At 43.1% G+C, this 21,361-nt stretch overlaps 1 protein-coding gene across 3 annotated transcripts; it reads right to left on the bottom strand.

Moving 5' to 3' along the window:
• Window positions 1-5,203: 5,203 nt before the first annotated feature.
• On the bottom strand, window positions 5,204-17,619 carry MIS18A (MIS18 kinetochore protein A). Of its 3 annotated transcripts, none has more exons than XM_055567693.1 (5): window positions 17,203-17,618; window positions 14,350-14,416; window positions 14,013-14,194; window positions 9,299-9,421; window positions 5,204-5,821 (listed from the first exon to the last, which is right to left on the bottom strand). In XM_055567693.1, the coding sequence occupies exons 1-4, from the start codon at window positions 17,540-17,542 to the stop codon at window positions 9,345-9,347; spliced, it is 666 nt and encodes a 221-aa protein (XP_055423668.1). In that variant the 5' UTR covers window positions 17,543-17,618; the 3' UTR covers window positions 5,204-5,821; window positions 9,299-9,344. The 3 variants fall into 3 exon arrangements, with proteins under 3 accessions (XP_055423668.1, XP_055423667.1, XP_055423669.1); XM_055567692.1 differs by lacking the exon at window positions 14,013-14,194 and adding an exon at window positions 6,544-6,640 and having other exon boundaries at window positions 17,203-17,601; XM_055567694.1 differs by lacking the exon at window positions 5,204-5,821 and having other exon boundaries at window positions 9,293-9,421; window positions 17,203-17,619.
• Between the last annotated feature and the right edge of the window lie 3,742 nt (window positions 17,620-21,361).

The following is a 21,361-nucleotide window of genomic DNA, read 5'->3' as shown; positions in this document are numbered from 1 at the left end:
ACCCCATGAACCATAGCCCACCAGGCTCCTCTGTCCATGGGATTCTCCAGGCAAGAATACTGGAGTGGGTTGCCATGCCCTTCTCCAGGGGATCTTCCTGACCCAGGGATCAACCCCTCATCTCCTGCATTGGCAGGTGGGTTCTTTACTGCTGAGCCACCAGGGAACCCCATTTACTTTTCCCAACTTCTATGATTCTCAAGTCTTCAAAATTACAAGCTTGCAGCTCCTGAGACAGGAAGGTGAAAGTGTTAAAAAGAGAACTAAAGTATCCTCAAGTCTTCCAAGTTGGCTCCTGGATTCTCCTTTCCCTCCTTTATTTCTGATTTTCTTTCAGCTTACATGAGTTATAAGGTTGAAAGGACCCTTGAGAGATTCCTTTGTCCATCTCTCTGCCATAAAATTAAATAGAGGATCTAGAAACCATGGTAGTAATTGTTTAGGGGGGAAAAGTTATAGAGTTAATTTAATTCTGTCAAGCTCGCAGAGGTCAGTAGGAGCTAATTCTGAATGAAATGAGGCCAGTTCTCTTCGAAATCACATTTGGGCCAATAAAACTCCAGACTCCAGTACATCACTTCCTCAGATCCCCTCACTTCATGCTGCCTCCCAGATTAGTATAACAACATTTTAGACAAATGTAAACACTCCAAAGAGACTACAGTTATGTAGATTGGCCTTGGCTGCACTTGCACCATCGTGAACAGAGGCCTGGATAATAAAACATCCTATACACGGAACTTAGCTCTCACTAAACAAAATTAACCATCGGTATATCCAGAACATGTCTGGGCTAAAGAGTAAATGTTGTCTCTCAGTTCAATAGTGATTGCAGATGAACTTTCTCTGCTTGTTCAGAGGCAAGCAACTGTCCAGTTATTTATCTTAATTCAGAAACAAAAACAGATGTGTGTAACAGTCACTATTTATATGTAATCTTAAGTCGCTTAAGGTATTTTGCTTTTTTCCTCAGAAGAGGTGAAGACCTTGACAGTCCAATCACTAAAGTCCAAAAGACAGTGTTCCATTTGATATTTATTAGATAAAAAGATCTCAGGACTTGGTCTTTTGAGTGTTGAATACAGAAGTCAATTTCTCTTCTCAAACTTTAAGTCAAACAGTAGAGAGGGCGGTTCAAAATACACAGTAATATTCCGGGAAAGCAGCTCTCTGGAAGTAATCCTGCCCTTTTAGCAATTGCAGATTTCTCTGGTATAAATACTCCTGCTGCTGCTGCTGCTGCTAAGTCGCATCAGTCGTGTCCGACTCTGTGCGACCCCATAGACGGCAGCCCACCAGGCTCCCCCGTCCCTGGGATTCTCCAGGCAAGAACACTAGAGTGGGTTGCCATTTCCTTCTCCATTTCGTGAAAGTGAAAAGTGAAAGAGAAGTTGCTCAGCCACATCCGACTCGTAGCGACCCCATGGACTGCAGCCTACCAGGCTCCTCCATCCATGGGATTTTCCAGGCACGAGTACTGGAGTGGCTTCCCATTGCCTTCTCCATAAATACTCCTACATGCATGTTAAGTCACTTCAGTACTGTCTGAGTCTTTGTGACCCCATGGACTGTGGCCTGCCAGGCTCCTCTCTCCGTGGGCTTCTCCAGGAAAGAATACTGTGGGTGGCCATTTCCTTCTTCAGGGGATCTTCCCCGCCCAGGGGCTGAACCCACCTCTCTAACATCTCTTCCACTGGCAGGAGGGCTCTTTACAACTAGCGCCACCTTGGTACATGGAATCAGAACCAGCCAGGGGCCTCAATTTATCTGGGTTCGCTGTCCACACCATCAAGGCCCTGCTTTCCTCTGGCAGTGCAGACCTGAGTCAAGAAGTCTAGGAAGTCAGGATCTTGGAGGCGAAGTCCCCACGATGGTGTGTGTTTGATTTCATCACTAATTCTCAAAGGCTAAATTTTAGGGATCTTGTCACATTTGGTCCTGTTCATTCCCAATACTTGGACTGTTCCTCTTGCTTGCATCTGTGCTCCTAATCCTGGTCAATTTGAAGTTACCAAGGATTGAACAGCCAGTTCACAAATTCCTGAAATTTTAACCATTGGCTGGCTGGTCCTGTGCACCCTGCAGTTAGACAAAGAGGCGGTTGGTTAAAGATTTCTTTCATGCCTTCTCTCCTATCTGACAAGTAAACTACGTTGTTAAGCCACTAAAAAGTACAAATTTCATACCAAAGGATCACATTTAAACAAGCTTGAAAATAGATGCTTCATCCTAGGTAGTCATTAAAAATTGGGTTACAAAAGAACATTTAATGATGCAGAAATGTTTATGAAATATTTTTAGTAAAAACAGTATGTCCAGAACAATTCTAAATTTGTATATAAAATGACAACAGGAATATAACTCCAAAAAGTAGTTGTGAAATTGTGTGTGGGTTTTGTTTTGTTCTTTGTGCTGTTTTACTTTTCAAATTTTCTACAGTGTTCATGTATTTATAATCAGAGAATGAACTTAATCTGGTGTCACTGTGTTTATTTTAAATATGGTGTTTCAGATTTTTTTTTCTTTTGAATTAGTTCTTCAGTTGTGTCTAACTCTTTCCAATCCCATGGGCTGTAGCCCGCCAGGCTCCTCTGTCCGTGGAATTCTCCAGGCAAGAATACTGGAGAGGGTGGACATTCCCTTCTCCAGGGGATCGTCCCGACCCAGGGGTCAAACTTGGATCTCCTGCATCGCAGGCAGATTCTTTGCCTCTGAGGCATCAGGACATCCAAACAATCCGACTAGAAGTCAGACTGACAAGAAGACTGAATCAGATCAAATTAAACAAGGCTACACCTTTGTCATTTATTTTTGTGATGCTTTACTGTTTTCAAAGTACCATCATAAGCACTAATTTATCTGTGATGCAAAAGCAGGTTATCATAGCTCATTCTACAGATAAGAAAACAGAGGCTCAAAATGGGTAAAAGATTTGCCCAAGGTCACAAGGCTAATAGAACAGTTGAAGCGGGGGACTCTGGCCAGGGGTTAACTACCCCCAAGATTCCCTCAAAAGCTCATCATGTTGCTCATCATGGCTCCTCTAAAGCAGTTCCTACTGAACACCTAGACCCAACTCTGCAAGGAAGCACTCTCATTTTGCCCATTTTTAATGTCCCAAGCCTGACTAGAATCACCCACATAGGACATACTCCGCCTAGACATCGATCCTACACAAGCAATACCCATCGCACTCGACTAAGATTGGAAACTTGTGAACATAATAGGAGAGCTTGCTGAGAACAGCAGAACCCACACTCTGGGATGAAAACCATGTACAATGTTCTATACACATGCATTCACAACAATCTGTAAATAGGTCCTGATACTAGTTTCCAGAAGTTCTCCCTAAAGAACTGGGCACCACCCTTTCACAAGGATTGGCTGAAGAAACAAATTCTGGTTAGATCCTACCTGAAGCCTCTTTGTTGGGGTCCTGTGCAATTCACGTTGGAATGTCCGTTTCTTGCTCCAGGATCCTCACTCCTGCTCATGGGCAGTGGTAACCAGCAACAACAGCACATAGTCACAAGGAGTAGGAATCAGGCCTGATTGTCGATTTTAGTATGTGGCTACGTAGGACAAGTCAAACAAACAAACAGCACGCCCATGAGCCATCAGGCAAAGCCTAAAACGTCACTAAGCCTGAAGTCACTAGGCTTCAGAGAAACGGGTGGTTGCTTTCAGCAGAGGCTGACCCAGAGTGTGAGGACAGGCCCTCTTCTCCAAAGTGCCACAGGGCAGCCCGCGGAGGATGAATCTGTCCCACGTGGACCCGTCGAGTAGGCAGCATGGGAGTCTCAGAGCTCTCTTCCCCCACAGTGATAGTAAGCCCACTCTTTCAGCGACATCACAGAGGCGAAAGACACGGACTGTGCCTTACACGGAGACACGACTGTTTCCTGGGATTTGCTTTCAGATGCTTCAACAAAGACTGAGTGATAAATGTGTGTGAGCTCTCCACCTGCATGGTTTAAGCTAACTTCGTCTGAAGAAACCTCACTGGAAATAAAACTCCAAGTGTGGCGAGTGTACAGGGAAATGCTAATCAAAGGCCCAAACTGCCACAAAGACACTTGGGCTGTTTATTTCCTGAACCACAAGAGAGGCTTGGTTAGCACTGCTGGATATTAGAAATTACTTTGCATTGGTGAAATGAGTTGTTTTCAAGGTGTATGGATTGGCTTGAAATTGTAGCCCAGGATGAACAGGGTAAAAGGAATTAAGGAGCGAAACTGGAATGGCCCTGAAAGTGACTGGAGAATACTGTCACTCGTGTGACTAGAAAGTCAGCTGAATCTCTCGGTTAAAATAACTCTCCCATCCATTCCAGATGAACTTTCACGCAAGCGTCACCGAAACACGTACAATGACAGACCTTGGGGACCTCATCAAGCTTACTGAGGCAGGGTGACTGTTGCCAGCAGGTGTTGAGAAGAGACTTGGACAGCTCACTAACTTCAAATGATTAGAGGCTGCAGACAATCTCTCAAAAAGAACGTAGTAATTGTGAATGATCAATGATCAAGTCAACTTGAGTTAGGACCTTTTGCCATGACAACTTGAGGTATTCTCGGAAATAATGAGGGAGGTTCTGAGCAGAAATTGAGTTAAGTTACTCAAAAATGCTGAGTACTAAAGTTAGGTGGCCTCATTTATACTCAAAAAGAGAGAGGAGGCTGGGGAAATTTGGGGTTACCTTTAGAGTCCTGAGCAGGACCCCTCACACTGCCATGCCCAGTAAATGTGTGGTATTTATGACAGCAGGATTTCTGCGCTCACTTAAACAACTGTTTCATAAAAATCAATTGTAAAGCACTTTGCTTTAATCTTTATTTTCCCCCTCATTATAAAAATAACAAGTGCTTACTAGAAGTCTTACATTATGAAAACTGAAAATTCTCCCAGAATCCCACCCTTGGGAATGATTACTACTCTCTTTGGTAACTATGCTGCCAGATTATGGGGCATATGGTAGTAAATAAGGGCTTCCCTGATGGCTCAGCAGGTAACATCCCCCTGCAATGCAGGAGACATAGGTTCGATTCCTGGAAAAGGAAACGGCACCCCACTCCAGCAATCTTGCCTGTAAAACCCCATGGACAGAGTAGCCTGGAGGGCTACAGTCCACGGGGCTGAAAAGTCCGACACGACTGAGCGGCTAAGCAAGCACACAAGAGTAAATAAACAGGACCAAATGGAATCCAACCAACAGAATACATGCTAATCTACTCTTGTGCAAGGTTTCAGAGTTTTGACAAGTAATTCCACTGACCAGTTTCTCCAGAAAAGTTGTATTCATTAGTTTTCAAAGAAGATTCAACCACACAGTGGATGGAAAAACCTCTATTTTCTAAGCACTCAATACTAAACAGTGCTCAAACTATTAAAAGTGAAACATAGTTAATAGGACATAAAAAATAACGAATCTGGTACAGAGGAGAAAACCATTCAAAAAATTATAGCAGTTTGTTACCAAAACAACAACTCTTAAATTCCAGCAATTATCATGACTTTACAACTGGAGTTTAGGAAACAATCACCTCTTTGCCATCAAACACAGCCAGAAAAGTTCTACAGTTCTTCTCATGTGACCAGCTGATCAGTACAAGAGGATACAATGTACATGACCGTTTCCAATTCTTTCAGTTCTAAGTGAAGGATATTATAATAAGAATTGCTACATATGAAATAACTCTCCATCAGCAGAGGACTGCAGAATGTGGGCCTTGGAACCAATTCAGCTTTTACAATTGGTAAAGGACAGTTTTGATTCGACCTCCCAAAGCTTTGTTTGCAAGGCTTTCAAAACATCTTCCATCTATTGAATGGAAAAAAGAATAGAAAAAAATACATATGATTAAAATCATACATGGTTAAATATGATTTAAATGTTGATCATTAATATAATTTCTGCTATGTTATACATTATACATATCTGTGTTTATTTAATGGAATTCTGTTTAAATAAGACATAAGCCTATTAATAGTAGTTCTCAACCTCTGATACATAGCTTTTACATTTATTCACCACTATCTTACCTGTGACAGGATGTTAACATTTAAAAACAAGGCTGTTTTTACCATGAAAATCAAATCAAATCAAATACTGATTTAAAGATATATTTCTATTTTAATAGTTTTAGAATACATACTGCTTTGATTTAGCATGGAATGTCTTCATAATTTTTTCCATAAAGTTTTGGCTTAATTTGTAGTTTGCTGCTGCTGCTGCTAAGTCGCTTCAGTCGTGTCCGACTCTGTGCGACCCCAGAGACGGCAGCCCACCAGGCTTCCCTGTCTCTGGGATTCTCCAGGCAAGAACACTGGAGTGGGTTGCCATTTCCTTCTCCAATGCATAAAAGTGAAAAGTGGCTCCCAGTAAATCAACTTTACTAACAACTGAAATAAAATAAGCACTCTCTCACCATGAATGCTAATATCAAAAGAGAAGACACAATTAAGAATTATTTGTGGAGCAGCACTTGGTCATTGACTGGAAGTTGTTTATACAAAGACACAAAAAGTGCAGAACAAAATTACCTGCTTTAGAGATTTTTCTATTTCAACTCTACTTTCAAGATTAAAAAGCTCTTTGTCTTCTGACACAATTTGCCTTTCAGATGACCCTAAAACATAACTGAAGTACAGTACAATACAAAGTTAAAATATGAGAAGGGAGTAAATATAAAGTTTATATTGATAACATTAAAACTCAAAGTATATTGAAGTATATATTAGTACCAAGTAAACACATAAAACAATTACTTTTGTTAATAGCAACCTACATAGGAAGCTGAACTACATGAAATCATGTTTTTCTCCATAACAGCTTTGTCCAAGAGCTCTACATGTTTCTCAATGCTATAAATATTTCATTATAGGGAATAAAACTGTCTCTTTAGTAAGCTGGGTGGTACAACAGTAACATTTTGAAGTTTTAAAAGATCCTGAAGAAGCCACTGTTTTATATAACTTTTCAAGAACATGTGCATTTTCAAGTTTTAACTTTTAGTATGTAATCTGTAGCGTCAATTGTTGATTACCTAGATTTCGGCAACTTCAACAGTTATTCTATAACTCATGTTTTGCTCCGCTCTCTGAGGTGATGACATGCTACAATTTGAAAATACAACTGGCCTGCTGCTGCTGCTAAGTCGCTTCAGTCGTGTCCGACTCTGGGCGACCCCATAGAAGGCCTCCTACCAGGCTCCTCTGTCCCTGGGATTCTCTAGGCAAGAACACTGGAGTGGGTTGCCATTTCCTTCTCCAATGCATGAAAGTGAAAAGTGAAAGTGAAGTCACTCAGTCGTGTCCAACTCTTAGCGACCTCATGGACTGCAGCCTACCAGGCTTCTCCGTCCATGGGATTTTCCAGGTCAGAGTACTGGAGTGGGGTGCCATTGCCTTCTCCGACAACTGGCCTAGCAATGGAAGAAAACAAATCTGGCAACCAAATAAATCTAAACAGTAGAGAAGATGCTGTTATTTCTCAAAAAAAAAAAAAAAACCTTCATTCGTTTGCATTTCTTTAGAAGTCTTTCACCACATATAACAACTTCAGTATGTCACTTCTGTTAAATGTAAACAGCCTTCTGCTGGAAACCCAAGATTAATTGATTAAATTTCTAAAAAATGTCATCGAAGGAAAAATTACAGAAGGCAGTTAATATCTTATTTAGAAAAGAAAAATGAGATGGGGGAAAATTAAATGACACTGATTAATTTATAATGCTGTAAATAAACATTACGGAGAACACCCATTTCTAAAATACCCCTGGTTCCCTGTCATTTAAATTCTGCCCTATGAGGTAACTTTTCCTTAAATTCAACTGTTGGGGAAAGAACAGCTTTGATACTAGGATCCTCTATGCAGAAATCCTCCACATATTTTCTTTTATACAGATATGGATCACTTTTAAAGTTCCATACCAACCATACTGGTTTAAGATTTTATGTAGTTTATACTTGTACTCTCCCCCACATAATTTTCACAAATCTTGGTAAAATTCCCATGGAGATTAAGGGAGTAGTTATTTGGGCATGCATCTTCTGTTTACATATTAAAACCAAAACAGATCTGATCTCTCTCCAGGTGGGCCTGCATGCTTTACATCAATGAGCAGTATTTGCTACATTATTCTCTTGTGTTAAAGGCTGTAAAAAGTTTGCAGAGTTCACAATTTAGATCCAAACTTGTCTAGTTTCAAAGATGGTGGTAAAACTGCAGTAATCAAAAAATAATTAAATGAAAAATTATAATAAAAATACTATTCTAAATTTTTTTAAAGAGAAAATCTAAGAAATTCAACAGAGTGACAATATATTTCAAGTAATGAAAGTGTAGGCACTTTCTTTTCTTCTTAAATTGTTCTTCTTTCTTGATATTTAAGGTTTCCTAGGCATCTCTAAGAAAACCTCTCTAACTGGTGGCTCAGCAGTAAGAACCCACCCACCAATGCAGGAGATACGAGTTCAATCCCTGGGTCAGGAAGATCCCCAGGAGAAGGAAATGGCAACCCACTCCAGTATTCTTACTTGGAGAATCCCATGGACAAAAGAGCCCGGCAGGCTACAGTCTATGGGGTAACAAACAGTAGGACACAACTGAGCTACTAAACAACAACGATCTCTAAAGTCTTGAGAGTTACATATTTTCCAGGATAAGTGAAAAGACATTGGGGTCAATTAATTTTGTTTCCAATTTTAAAAGGTTAATGAACTAAAGGGTCATTAAGATATATGTCATCAGACCCTAATTCACCTTGTCTCCAAACACCTTTTAGAAGTCTTGAAAAATGAAGGTACTTCCTTGCATCTCTCAAAACAGCAGACAGTTATTTACAATCCTCTAGGAAATAACTGGACTTTGCATTTCTACTTTTCCAGAACATCAAAGGGACTTCTTTCCCGACCATTTCTGAAATTCCTATTTCTTCAAGTTATCCTACTAGACTAAAAACTAGAGGGAAAAATAAAATGGACAAAATATATTGATACACACAATTGCTTTTAAAAAAAATCCTATTAAACTAAATTTAATTAAGAAAAATAGCAAATTTTTACTCTGCAAAATGTTCTCACAGTGCTTTCTTCTACAATTTAGCATGACTGACTTTTCCAATAGCAAATAAATCAGGTCCAAAGAACAACAAAAATCACTTGCTTTAGGGTCAGAAATTATTATTTAAAAACATATTTTAACCAATGTTTAGTCTCCAAGTTTTCATACCAATTTGTCTGCAAACAACTTTCTGAGAATTCCGTTATGAGCTATTCATTTTTGCCTCACACATACCTTTCAATGGCTTCAACACTAAGGCAGAACAAGTCCCTCTTGTAGTCTAGATCCTTGGGTGTGCACCTGTACAGGTAGCCGAGGTTGAGCGAACATCCTGTGCAGTACAAAGTCTCCAGGATGCTGCAACAAAAAACGCCACCCTTTAGTAACTGGTTACCACAAAAATCCCATTGTTGAGATCCATAAACACCTAAACGTTTAAGTTGCTAAAGTATGTTATCCTGACCCTACTAGGTCCTATGTATAAAAAGGAAAAAAAAAAAAAAATGATAGTAAGATGCTTACATCTGAAAGGTATCCAAGTCACCTCCAGGTCACACTGCCTTCAGTATCTAGTGACAGACGGCATGGACACCAGTGACAAAGCAGAGAGTATGCTGGATTTTCTTGGTGGTACAATGGATAAGAATCCACCTGCCAATGCAGGGGACAAGGGTTCGATCCCTAGCCCAGGAAGATTCCACATGCCATGGAGCAACTAAGCCTGTGCACAACTACTGAAGCCCAAGCTCCTAGGGCCCATGCTCCACAACACGCCACTGCAATGAGAGCTCAAACACCACCAGCTAGAGAGCACTCCCTGCTAGCCGGAACTAGAGAGCACTCCCTGCTAGCCGGAACTAGAGAAAGCCCATGCACAGCAATGAAGACGGAGCACAGACGAAAATAAATAAAAATTTAGAAAAACAAAAAAGAAGAGAATATACTAAGAAGATGGTGCTTTTCTAGAATGTAAACGCTCAATCTGGTATTAAAAATTAACTAAAATTCTGAAATAAGGGGAAAAGATTGTACATGCTCTTTAAATGTCACATTGTCCACCAAGGATCATTAATGCTCTGGGGCAGGGATAGGCAAATTTTTTTCTGTGATGAGTCAGAGAACAAATATTTTAGGCTTGCAGGCCACATGGAGTCTACTGCAACTACCTGTCTCTACCACTGTAGCATGGAAGCCACCACAGATAATATATAACTGAATGAGCTGTGTTCCAATAAAAACATATTTACAAAAACAGATGCTTGGCCCATGAGCTATAGTTTGGCATAAAGGCTGGGGTTCAGGTAATACAAGAGAGCAGAACTCAGCAACACTGGTTCAGAGCAAGAGCTGATTCCCTTTTCAGTTCTCTAGAAATCTTGATTATGAAGAACAGCAAAGTCTCAGCCTGGTGCTCAGTTCAGTTCAGTTCAGTCCAATTGCTGAGTCGTGTCCAACTCTTTGTGACCCCATGAATTACAGCACGCCAGGCCTCCCTGTCCATCACCAACTCCCGGAATTCACTCAGACTCACGTCCATCCAGTCAGTGATGCCATCCAGCCATCTCATCCTCTGTCGTCCCCTTCTCCTCCTGCCCCCAATCCTCCCAGCGTCAGAGTCTTTTCCAATGAGTCAACTCTTCGCATGAGGTGGCCAAAGTACTGGAGTTTCAGTTTTAGCATCATTCCTTCCAAAGAAATCCCAGGGTTGATCTCCTTCAGAATGCACTGGTTGGATCTCCTTGCAGTCCAAGGGACTCTCAAGAGTCTTCTCCAACACCACACTTCAAAGGCATCAATTCTTCGGCATTCAGCTTTCTTCACAGTCCAACTCTCACATCCATACATGACCACTGGAAAAACCATAGCCTTGACTAGACGGACCTTTGTTGGCAAAGTAATGTCTCTGCTTTTGAATATGCTATCTAGGTTGGTCATAACTTTCCTTCCAAGGAGTAAGCGTCTTTTAATTTCATGGCTGCAGTCACCATCTGCAGTGATTTTGGAGCCCAAGAAAATAAAGTCTGACACTGTTTCCACTGTTTCCCCATTGATTTCCCATGAAGTGATGGGACCAGATGCCACGATCTTCGTTTTCTGAATGTTGAGTTTTAAGCCAACTTTTTCACTCTCCTCTTTCACCTTCATCAAGAGGCTTTTTAGTTCCTCTTCACTTTTTGCCATGAGGGTGGTGTCATCTGCATATCTGAGGTTATTGATATTTCTCCCGGCAATCTTGATTCCAGCTTATGTTTCTTCCAGTCCAGCATTTCTCATGATGTACTCTGCATAGAAGTTAAATAAGCAGGGTGACAATATACAGCCTTGACGTACTCCTTTTCCTATTTGGAACCAATCTGTTTTCCATGTCCAGTTCTAACTGTTGCTTCCTGACCTGCATACAGGTTTCTCAAGAGGCAGGTCAGGTGGTCTGGGATTCCCATCTCTTTCAGAATTTTCCACAGTTTATTGTGATCCACGCAGTCAAAGGCTTTGGCATAGTCAATAAGCAGAAATAGATGTTTTTCTGGAACTCTCTTGCTTTTTCCATGATCCAGCGGATGTTGGCAATTTGATCTCTGGTTGCTCTGCCTTTTCTAAATCCAGCTTGAACATCTGGAAGTTCACAGTTCATGTACTGCTGAAGCCTGGCTTGGAGAATTTTGAGCATTACTTTACTAGCGTGTGAGATGAGTGCAATCACAGCATCATCTTTCAGGATTTGAAATAGCCAGCTGTCAGGAAGCATTTAACAGGAGGCTTCCTGTGTGCTGTTTTGGATCTGTCAGGAATTCTCTGCTCCTTATTAATTCCTGAATATTCAGGAATTAAGAGGAGAGGCACGCCTCTCCGGGACTGAGGAATCCAGGCATTTCCTTCATTAGCGTTTCTATATGGTGATAAGTACCCTCTTCCTTCTTGTGAACCACACGGTAAAAGTGACTGTTTACAAATCTCTCTCTTTAATATGGATTGCCTATGTTTTGTAAGTCTGGAATTTTAATCTTTATCTTTGCTGAGAATAACTACTTTGTAAGACAGTATATATGCCCACACCAAGTTGATTAAAACACCTTTGCTCCATCAGAGCTCTGGTCCCCATGTCTGTCTTTCTTTTTCTCTCTTTTTCAGGCTGATCCCCTGGAGTGCAGAGGCTCTCTGAGTTCACTTTCCTGCCCGGGTTTCTAAGACCCTCTCAAGAAGGCGCTCTGGCCTTCACCCCATCGAGAGGGTGCCTGAGGCCTTCGTGAACAGAGCAAGCCCCGTGCAGGGGATTTATTGGCTTTCTGTGTAAACCAAGGAATATCAGCCTCTTTCTCTCCTTCACTTTCTTATCGTCAACTCCAGACCACCAAGTTCCAGTCCATTAAAGGACCTTAACAGCCAGCCTGGTGCTAGAAGGTCTTTAATGTGCATCTCACAGCTGCAAATCTTTTAACTGTAAGAGGACAGACCTCAGGCTCAGAACCAGCCAGCCAGTAGGTATCTCAGCTAGAATTTAATAACATGTTTCCACTGTAATTATCGTCACAGTTACTTTCAAGTAACAGCAACTGATACATTCACATACAGTCATACAGATTCCTTTTAAAATAAACTTAAAAACTCAGAGTCAATGTAATGAAAAATATCAAGTATGCGACAGCAAAGCTGTAAGCTGACATCAGAATGACTGGAAATGGGAAGTAGAGGACACTCTGCAGGAAGCAAAGGGACAGCAAAGCACCATCATTAGCTCCTGCTAACGGCCTATGTCCCTGGTGAGGCTGTAAACCTCCCCAGGCCTCTTTCTCTTTATCAATAAAGTGAGAAATGATCCAAGGCTGGGTTTTCCAAATTGTTACCATGAGCATGCCAGCAGTACAATTTCTGTTACATTTGCATGCCACCTGTCATATTATGACTTTAAATTTTCCTTAAAGAGAGTAATTTTTTAAATGAAAATATACTTTATTTGAATAGGACACTCAAACATTACCAACAATGAAAAACCAATGTTTTAAAATGAAAAAAAAAATAGGGACTTCCCTGGTGGTCCAGCAGCTGAGACTGAGCTCCCCAATGCAGGGGGCCCAGGTTTGATCCTTGGGGATCAGGGAACTAGATCCCATGTGCCACAACTAAAAGTTTGCACACTTAAGAGTCCACAACCAAAGATCAAAGATCCCAAGTGCCGCCATGAAGACCCTGTGTAGCCAAATAGATAAATATTAAAATAAACAAAAAATAATAAAATTTTAATATATGATTAGTAATTTCTGTTGAATTGCTTATGTACCACTTATTCATATGCATCAGTAAGACAACTTTTGGACAACGATTCTACAAAGCAGAGCTTCCCATTCAGTTTGCTGAGGATGCTGCTTGCAATAGATGGTGGCAGGTAGAGCAGGATACTGACCCCTTCAACACCTGGAGAGATAAAACAGGGCCTGGGACAGCTGGAGCCCTGTGCTGCCGTGCATGCAGCCTTGTCTGTTTACCTCAATGGGTCACACATGTCTGTACGTGCCACGTTAGCATTATCTATGGGTGCTACAGCATGAAAAGTAGGGAGCATTTATCTAAAGCATTCTTTGGCTCAGAGATTCCATGATAAAGATACTTTCTTTTTCTGTTTTTATTTTCAATGTCCTTCAGGTCCAAGCCAAACACCCAAAATGGAAGTGTTGGAACAGGCCTTGAGACGTTTAGAAACTCTTCCATCTTAAATCTAAAGGCACCCACTGTCACTCAGGAAACCACCTGCCAATGCAGGAGATGTAAGAGACCTGGGCTCGATCCCTGGGTCAGGAAGATCCCCTGGAGGAGGACACAGTAACCCACAGCAGTATTCTTGCCTGGAGAATCCCATGGACAGAGGAGCCTGGCAGGCTACAGACCACAGGACTGCAAAGAGTCAGATATGACTGAAGTGACTAAGCATGCACAATGACTGATTTGATATTACCATGAAAAAGGGCTTCCCTGGTGGCTCTGACTATAAACAATCCACCTGAAATGCAGGAAACCTGGGTTCGATTCCTGGCTTGGGAAGATCCTCTGAAGAAGGGCAAGGCAATCCACTCCAGTCGTGTTGCCTGGAGAATCCTCATGGAATCCTCCCCCAGAGAAGCCTGGAGGGCTATAGACCTTGAGGTTGCAAAGAGTCAGACACGACTGAGCAACTAAGCACACACACACCATGAAAAAAGTTTTATCCCAAATTTTAGTGCTGATGATCTTTTTAAAGATTTTTATTTAAAAAATGAAAACATACATACTCATATAGATATAGCTTTACTCACCAACCATTTTCATTTTTACGTTTGGATAATATCTGTTCCTCATTCACAGAAACATTACAGGTAACACCTGGAAAGAAGTAACAACAATGTATTAATGTGGTTTGATATGCAGGTATTTAGAGAACTTCTAATTCAACTTTAATTTTAGAACTCAAAAAGCCAGAAAAAAAACAAAGGCCCAAAAGTCACTCACTCACTCACACACACACACACACACACACACACACACTGGTTTAAAACTAAGTGTACAGGGTCTTCTGGAAAAACATAGCAGAATAAGAGTTATTTCCTTCCTTTCCCAGAAAACACTGAAGTTAACCAAATGAATAAAATTAGGAAGAAAAAATTCAATTGATGGTAAAACTTAGATCAGAGAAGAAAAAATTCAACTGACGGTGAAACTTGGAACAATCAGAACCCCAAATCACAGACTATCAAGTATACCTGCCAAACACAGTAAACAGGGATTAACCCAAAGAAGAGGGTAAAAGTCTGTGCATACATCTCCAAGTCTCAAACACAGAGCTCATTTTCCTTTAAGTAGCAGAGGGTCCACAGGAACCCAGCCCCAAATCTTTTAGACCACAACTTGAACAGGGGTCACAGCTGAACCCTAGAAGCAACAGGAAACATTCCCAGAACACCCATATTCAGGACACACCAAAGGTGGAGGGACATGAAGAAAGGACATCAGAACAGACTCTTGAGTTCACCTCCTCTACAGTCTAGCTTAACTCAGTAAACTCCACTCCCGTCTGCCCCTCGCTCAGATCAGAAATTGGTGTCACCCTACATTCATCATCTCCTTTCCCTGCTCCCCTTCAGACACTCCTGAGAAGTCCTGTCCGCTCTACCTCATGACCCTCACTGCAGCCCCACACCGCCGCCACCTCCTCTCCCTGAGAGCTGTGCTGGCCTCTGACCGACCTCCCCACTTCCACGCTTATTCTCCTCCTCAGTGCATCCTCCAAAGGAAAACCTGAGTCCTACCACTCTCCAGCTTAAACACCGCCTTCACTAGAATAGACTCTCGTTTTCACTTTTAGAATAAAGATTAAGGTTCTCAATTATAACAGCCTACAAAGGCCCTCGTACTGTAGCAAAATCTCAACCCAAATACATACATGTGGTTCTAAAGCAGCAACCCTGGGAAAAAACCTAGACTTCTATCAACAGGGGCAGACTGGGAGGATGAACAGCATCTCCATTAAGGATGTCACTTAAGTGGCACTTCCTATTTCTTCTTAGCACAGGACACACACTAACTCACTTAGTCCTCCTAATTACCGCATGTAAGTATTATCCTCAAGTCTATAGAGGAGAAAACTGAAGCAGAGAGGCTATGTAGCTTGCCCCAAGACAAAGCTAGTAAGTGGAAGACCAGGATTCACACCCATGCAGTTGAGGGCCATCACCTACACTGGTGAGGTACAAGAGGCAGCTGCTAAAACTGTGAATTATGCCTATATGCACTAATATGGAAAAATACTCAGAATATAGATGTAGAATAAAAAGGTAAGGATGTTTAACAGTATTAACATTATCCCAAGGGTGTTTTTGAAATTTTATATGTTTAGGGAATTCCAAAAAATGTACGTTTAAACAAGCTCATATATGCATGGAGAGTATCTGGAAGTATGAATGAAAATAAAGCATGTTGAACTCTGGGGCCTTGAAAGTGTCAGGATCAGGGGATAAGATCTGGGGACAAGTGCTTTTTACTTTTACACTCTTTTGCATTGTTTGATTTTAATAGGTGTGAAGGATTAATCTCAATGAATTACTATGGGAAATGTATGTTCTTAGGCTTATGTTTAACAATCGAAAAGGATTCAGCAATTATTGTTAAGTGCATCCTTAAGGAAAACAGACTTCAAAAAGTTTCAGGTAACAGGTGGACACTGCTCTCCTTCTTTCTTCCCAATACATCCCAGAAAGGAAAACTTTTCACAAATGTCCATAAATCAGTGGTGAATTTCTGCCATTAAAAATATTTACAGAATTCAAACATAGCAGAAATTTAATCTTGAAAACCACAAGTCCAAAAAGAACAGTCATTTTTACATTAACTCAGAAAACCACTCAGTGGTAACTCAGAAAACGTACTAATTCAGAAAACTTACTCAGTGGTAACTCAGTGAACAACTTCCCTAAATAAGTACTATGAAAACAACAAAACAAAGAAACTCTGGGGAAACATACAGGTAACTGGTAGAATCAGTATTAAAAGTTAGAACTCTGACCTTCTTCACCCTTTTACCCCATTCTCCTTCCTCTCCAATTTTGTGAGGGCTGTTAGTGCTTTTATTGCAAGTCTCCTTCAATTTTTATAATAGCATTATGATTCGTCAACTCTGAAGTTGTAACACTTCAAACTAAAGGCGTCCGCTGATACAACTATTAGGATCTGAAAAATCAATCCTGACATCCCCTGCAGGAAGCAGGCCGCTGAAAAGCTTAATTTCCTAAATAATTAACAATATTACCAACAGAGCCCACTAATTTCTATGAGGAATAACACAGAGTAGCTACACCTAAATGCTTACAACCTGGTTGGTTGACTTTTTTTTCCCCTAAGTCATGCTCACGACGTTGTTGATTCATCCATTGCTCTTCTGGGATGAGGGACCCCAGAAAAGGACTTCCTCGCGTAAGCCCAAGATGCAGGGATGACTCTCCTCCTGCCCCTTTTCTGGAACAGCTCAGCCTCTCAGATTTTTCTGCTAATTTTAAAGACCCTGAGTTGCTCCAAAACACCCCGGCCTCTTCCGAGGCCGCCCAGGTGCCGCACACCAGGGATGAAGGCAACCCTTAGTCCTAAGTCCCACCCCACGCGACCCAGCCCGAACTGACAGCGCAGCAAGATGCAGTTGGTGTCTTCCTGGCTCGCCACCCAGCTCAGCGAGTCTCCCAGCGGCCGCCGGCAGCTCGAGCACAAAAACACCAGCGGCCTGTCCTCCTCCGCCGGCTCCGCAGCCTCCTCGCGCCGCTTCCTTTCAGGGCAGGCCGCCGATGCGTCTCCGCTCACGGAGCTCCACATGCTCGCCCACTTCTGCAGCAGCTGGTGGCGGCTCGAGTCTTCCGAGAGCCGCCTGCCTAACGGGGAGGAGTCACCCCACTTGCTCTTGTGGCCACACGTACAGCTAGTAGAGGAACATCCTTCACAACAATCCGAGGACCAAGCGCCCGCCATTAGCTACAAATCGCCCGCGCCGCGGAGCATCACGGGAGGAAAAAAACCCGCCCCTGCGCGTGCGCGGGGCGGGGGGGAGGAGGTGGAGGACCAGAAGGGCGGGGCCTGAGGGAGGCGGGGGCGAGAGGGCGGGGCCTGATGGGGGCGTGGCAAGAGGGCGGGGCCTGAGGGAGGCGGGGTCGCAGGGCAGCCTGATAGCGCGCATGCTCGCAGTGGAGGCAGGGACCAGCTGCAGTGTCCAGGCACCTGGGTTGGGTTTCCACCTTCAAGAAATTGAAAGGCTGTAGAAGATTTGCTCGCTGGACTACCTGGGGAGGCGACTTCAGCCTCTTACAAAGGAGGGTAGGGGCGTGTTTGAGAAAGTTATGCCCACCAAACTAAATTACAAACCCCTTAGAGCGACCTTCTCCTCCCGCCTTCAATCTTTCCCAGCATCAGGGTCTTTTCAAATGAGTCAGCTCTTTGCATTAGGTGGCCAAAGGATTGGAGTTTCAGCTTCAACATCAGTCCTTCCAATGAATATTCGGGACACAGTTGTTTTAGGATGGACTGGCTGGATCTTCTTGCAGTCCGAGGGACTCTCAAGAGTCTTCTCCAACACTACAGTTCAAAAGTATCAATTCTTTGGCGCTTCCCCTTCGAGAAGGGGAGGACAGAGGATGAGTTGGTTGGATGGCATCACCGACTCAGTAGACATGAGTTTGAGTAAACTTCAAGAGTTGGTGGTGGACAGGGAGGCCTGACAGGCCTGGAGAATTCCCTGGAGAGAGGAGCCTGGTGGGCTACAGTCCATGGGGTCGCAAAGAGTCAGACACGACTGAGCAACTGAACTGAATTTCTAAAGACTGTGCCACCCATACCCCACCCAGAGATGGGGGAGCTGGGGCATAGCCCTCCTTTCGAAGGCCTCCTTCCCTCCCGAGAGGCCACAGCCCTTTGCATTTAGCGTTAAGTAAAGAAAACCATGGCTTCTCAGGTGGCTGTAGTGGTAAAGAACCTGCCTGCCAGTGCAGTAGATGTAACAGACACGGATTCAATCCCTGGGTGGGGGAGATCCCCTGGAGGAGGGCATGGCAACACACTCCAGTATTCTTGCCTAGAGAATCCCATGGACAGACGAGCCTAGCCGCCTACAGCCCATAGGATGGCAAGGAGTCTGACACATCCGAAGCGATTTAGCTCACGCGCAGACATCTCAAGTTAATGAATTTAGTGCTTTCTCAGTGGTCTCATTGAAATCAGGGAGGCCATTGATGGCTTGATGGTCAAAACATCCTTTGTTTCCTGATACTGACAGGCAACATTCTTTGTTCACACCACCTTCACAGATTCTCAATCAATAGGTGAGGATGGGCCTGAGAATTTGATTAACAAGCTCCTGGGTGATGCAGATGCTGTCAGTAAAGGCACTTCCCCTTTTGCTGGGGTTTAGTTTGTCTGCCTAATTTCCTGGAAGTAGAGAAAGCCGGGGTTGCGTTTTTCTTTTGTGGATTGTTATTGCTCTAACCAATACCCTGGAGAGGGCCCCAGATCACTCAGACCAGCACTGCAAGGACAGGCTGGAGAGGCGGTGTGGGCAGCAGCAGTGATGCTGAAAAGCGTGGAAGTGCCTCTGCTGTCTGGATCTGGGAGCCTCCCTTGTGGGTGGTTAGTCTTCCTCAGCTGCCCCGAAGCCAGCCTCTGACCTTAAAGCACCACAGATTAGGACGGGAAAGCCTGGTGGGGAATGGACCTGCATTATGGACAGCCTTGCAGCACGTCTGGGAAGAAAGTTACCCCCAAGGCCCTGGTCTGCTCTTAGAACTCTTTGGGTGTGACTTAGGTCACTGCCCACTTTGCATGGTCAGATAAACTATTTACCAAAAAAAATTTACTTCCAATTTTATTACTTCTGGGCACTAGCATTAAGGCAAAAGCTTTGGAGTCAAAAGCCTTGAGCTGAACTGCCCTTCCTGGAGGTATAATTGTGTAGGAAACTGGAAGGTTATACTTGCCTTCCCTGAGTCTAATTCTTCGTGGATTAAGTGAATTGGGTTGTAATGGGGATCATGATATAATATGCATGAAAATATGTTAGCAGACTGTGCCCATGTTCATTAGCCTCCAAGTAGAAGAAAATGCTTTGAATATTTTAGGTTTTTATTTCACCCATAGAATGAATTGCCTTCCCTCCTCTGCTTCTTTTGTGGAGGCAGGCCTGGTTTCCCAGGACTACTGTTTTCAAGCTCGGTATCTCTGGTACAAGTAAGTGGGTAGTAACCTTGGAATTCAAAGGATAATCTCTTTGATTCAGACTTTAAGTTCCTATTCAGTTCAGTTCAGTTCAATCACTCAGCCGTGTCTGACTCTTTGAGACCCCATGGACTGCAGCATACCAGGCTTCCATGTCCATCACGAACTCCCAGAGTTTACTCAGACTCATGTCCATCGAGTCGGTGATGCCATCCAACCATCTCATCCTCTGTCATCACCTTCTCCTCCTGCCTTCAATCTTTCCCAGCATCAGGGTCTTTTCCAGTGAATCAGTTCTTCCCATCAGGTGGCCAAAGTATTAGAGTTTCAGCTTCAGTATCAGTCCTTCCAATGAACACCCAGGACTGATCTCCTTTAGTATGGACTGGTTGGATCTCCTTGCAGTCCAAGGGACTCTCAAGAGTCTTCTCCAACACCACAGTTCAAAGCATCAATTCTTCGGCGCTCAGCTTTCTTCACAGTCCAACTCTCACATCCATACATGACCACATCAGGGTGGAGAGTGGATCTGGAGGGACAAAGGGAAAGAAGCCCACCCACAGACCACCTTTGTCCCTGCCTAGGGGGCTTGGGAGGGCCATCCTCACCAAATATGTTCCAAGGGCATGGTAGGAAGCAAAATTCAGAATAAGGTTCTATTCTTGTGTGTGTGTGGTCAGAAGGAGGGCAGCTTAGTTTCCCAGTTCCCTGGCCAGGGATCAAACCCATGCCCCCTGTATTGGGAGCACGGAGTCTTAACCATTGGACCATCAGGGAAGCTCCAATAAGGTTTTCTCTTGATTCTATCCTTAAATCCACCTTTCTCCACAAACCAGTTACTTGGGACTATCTGATTCAACCCTCATTTCTGGCTGAGTGCAAAAGTCTTGGTGTAATTAACAGAAAAAATACTAGTCTAGTTGAATATCTATGGCTCACACTAGGGAAAGAGAGACAAAGCATGTCAGGGAAAGAAGGGACAGGAAAAATGGGAGAAGAAATGCATGAAATCCTGATAGTTTTTTGTGGGTTTTTTTCCCCCTTTTTTCCTCCTCCTCTTCCTACCTAGACCCTGATAGTTTTGATGGAAAAAATTTATGACTCTAGCAATTGGGAAAATCAGAAATTAATGGCGTCCACTTACAATCAGGGACTAGATGTTAATTGCATGCACTTCCTTACATATAGAGTGACAATAAGGAGTGATTACAGGTCCTTGGAGTCAGCTAGCTGGCCCCTTTAGTATATACAGAGCTGGTTGCAGCTGCATTTCAAGGGTGTTTGGTCCAACTGCTACCGGTAGAGAGATGTCTGGGAGCCAAATGTCACTTGCATTGCCCTCCCCAACCAGCTGTCACTGAGAGAAAGCCATGCTCCACACTCAGCCCCCAGGGACCTTCTGCCACAATCAGAGCCTCTTTAGGGAGATAAAATACGCCATGGGAAAAGGGTAGGTAGATATTTATATCTGTGTTCCGGGGGTGAAACAGTAACTGCAGGGATATGCTGCACCTTCTAAAAAGTCGTCAGAGGCAAGACGTTCTTTAAATAGTTCTGTTTCCCTCTCCTAGTTAATGTGTGGAATCA

This window comes from Bubalus kerabau, chromosome 2, assembly GCF_029407905.1.
Source record: "Bubalus kerabau isolate K-KA32 ecotype Philippines breed swamp buffalo chromosome 2, PCC_UOA_SB_1v2, whole genome shotgun sequence".
NCBI classification, from domain to species: domain Eukaryota; kingdom Metazoa; phylum Chordata; class Mammalia; order Artiodactyla; family Bovidae; genus Bubalus; species Bubalus kerabau.
Note: the sequence above shows the minus strand (reverse complement) of the source record. Positions and strands in the feature narration are given on the sequence as shown.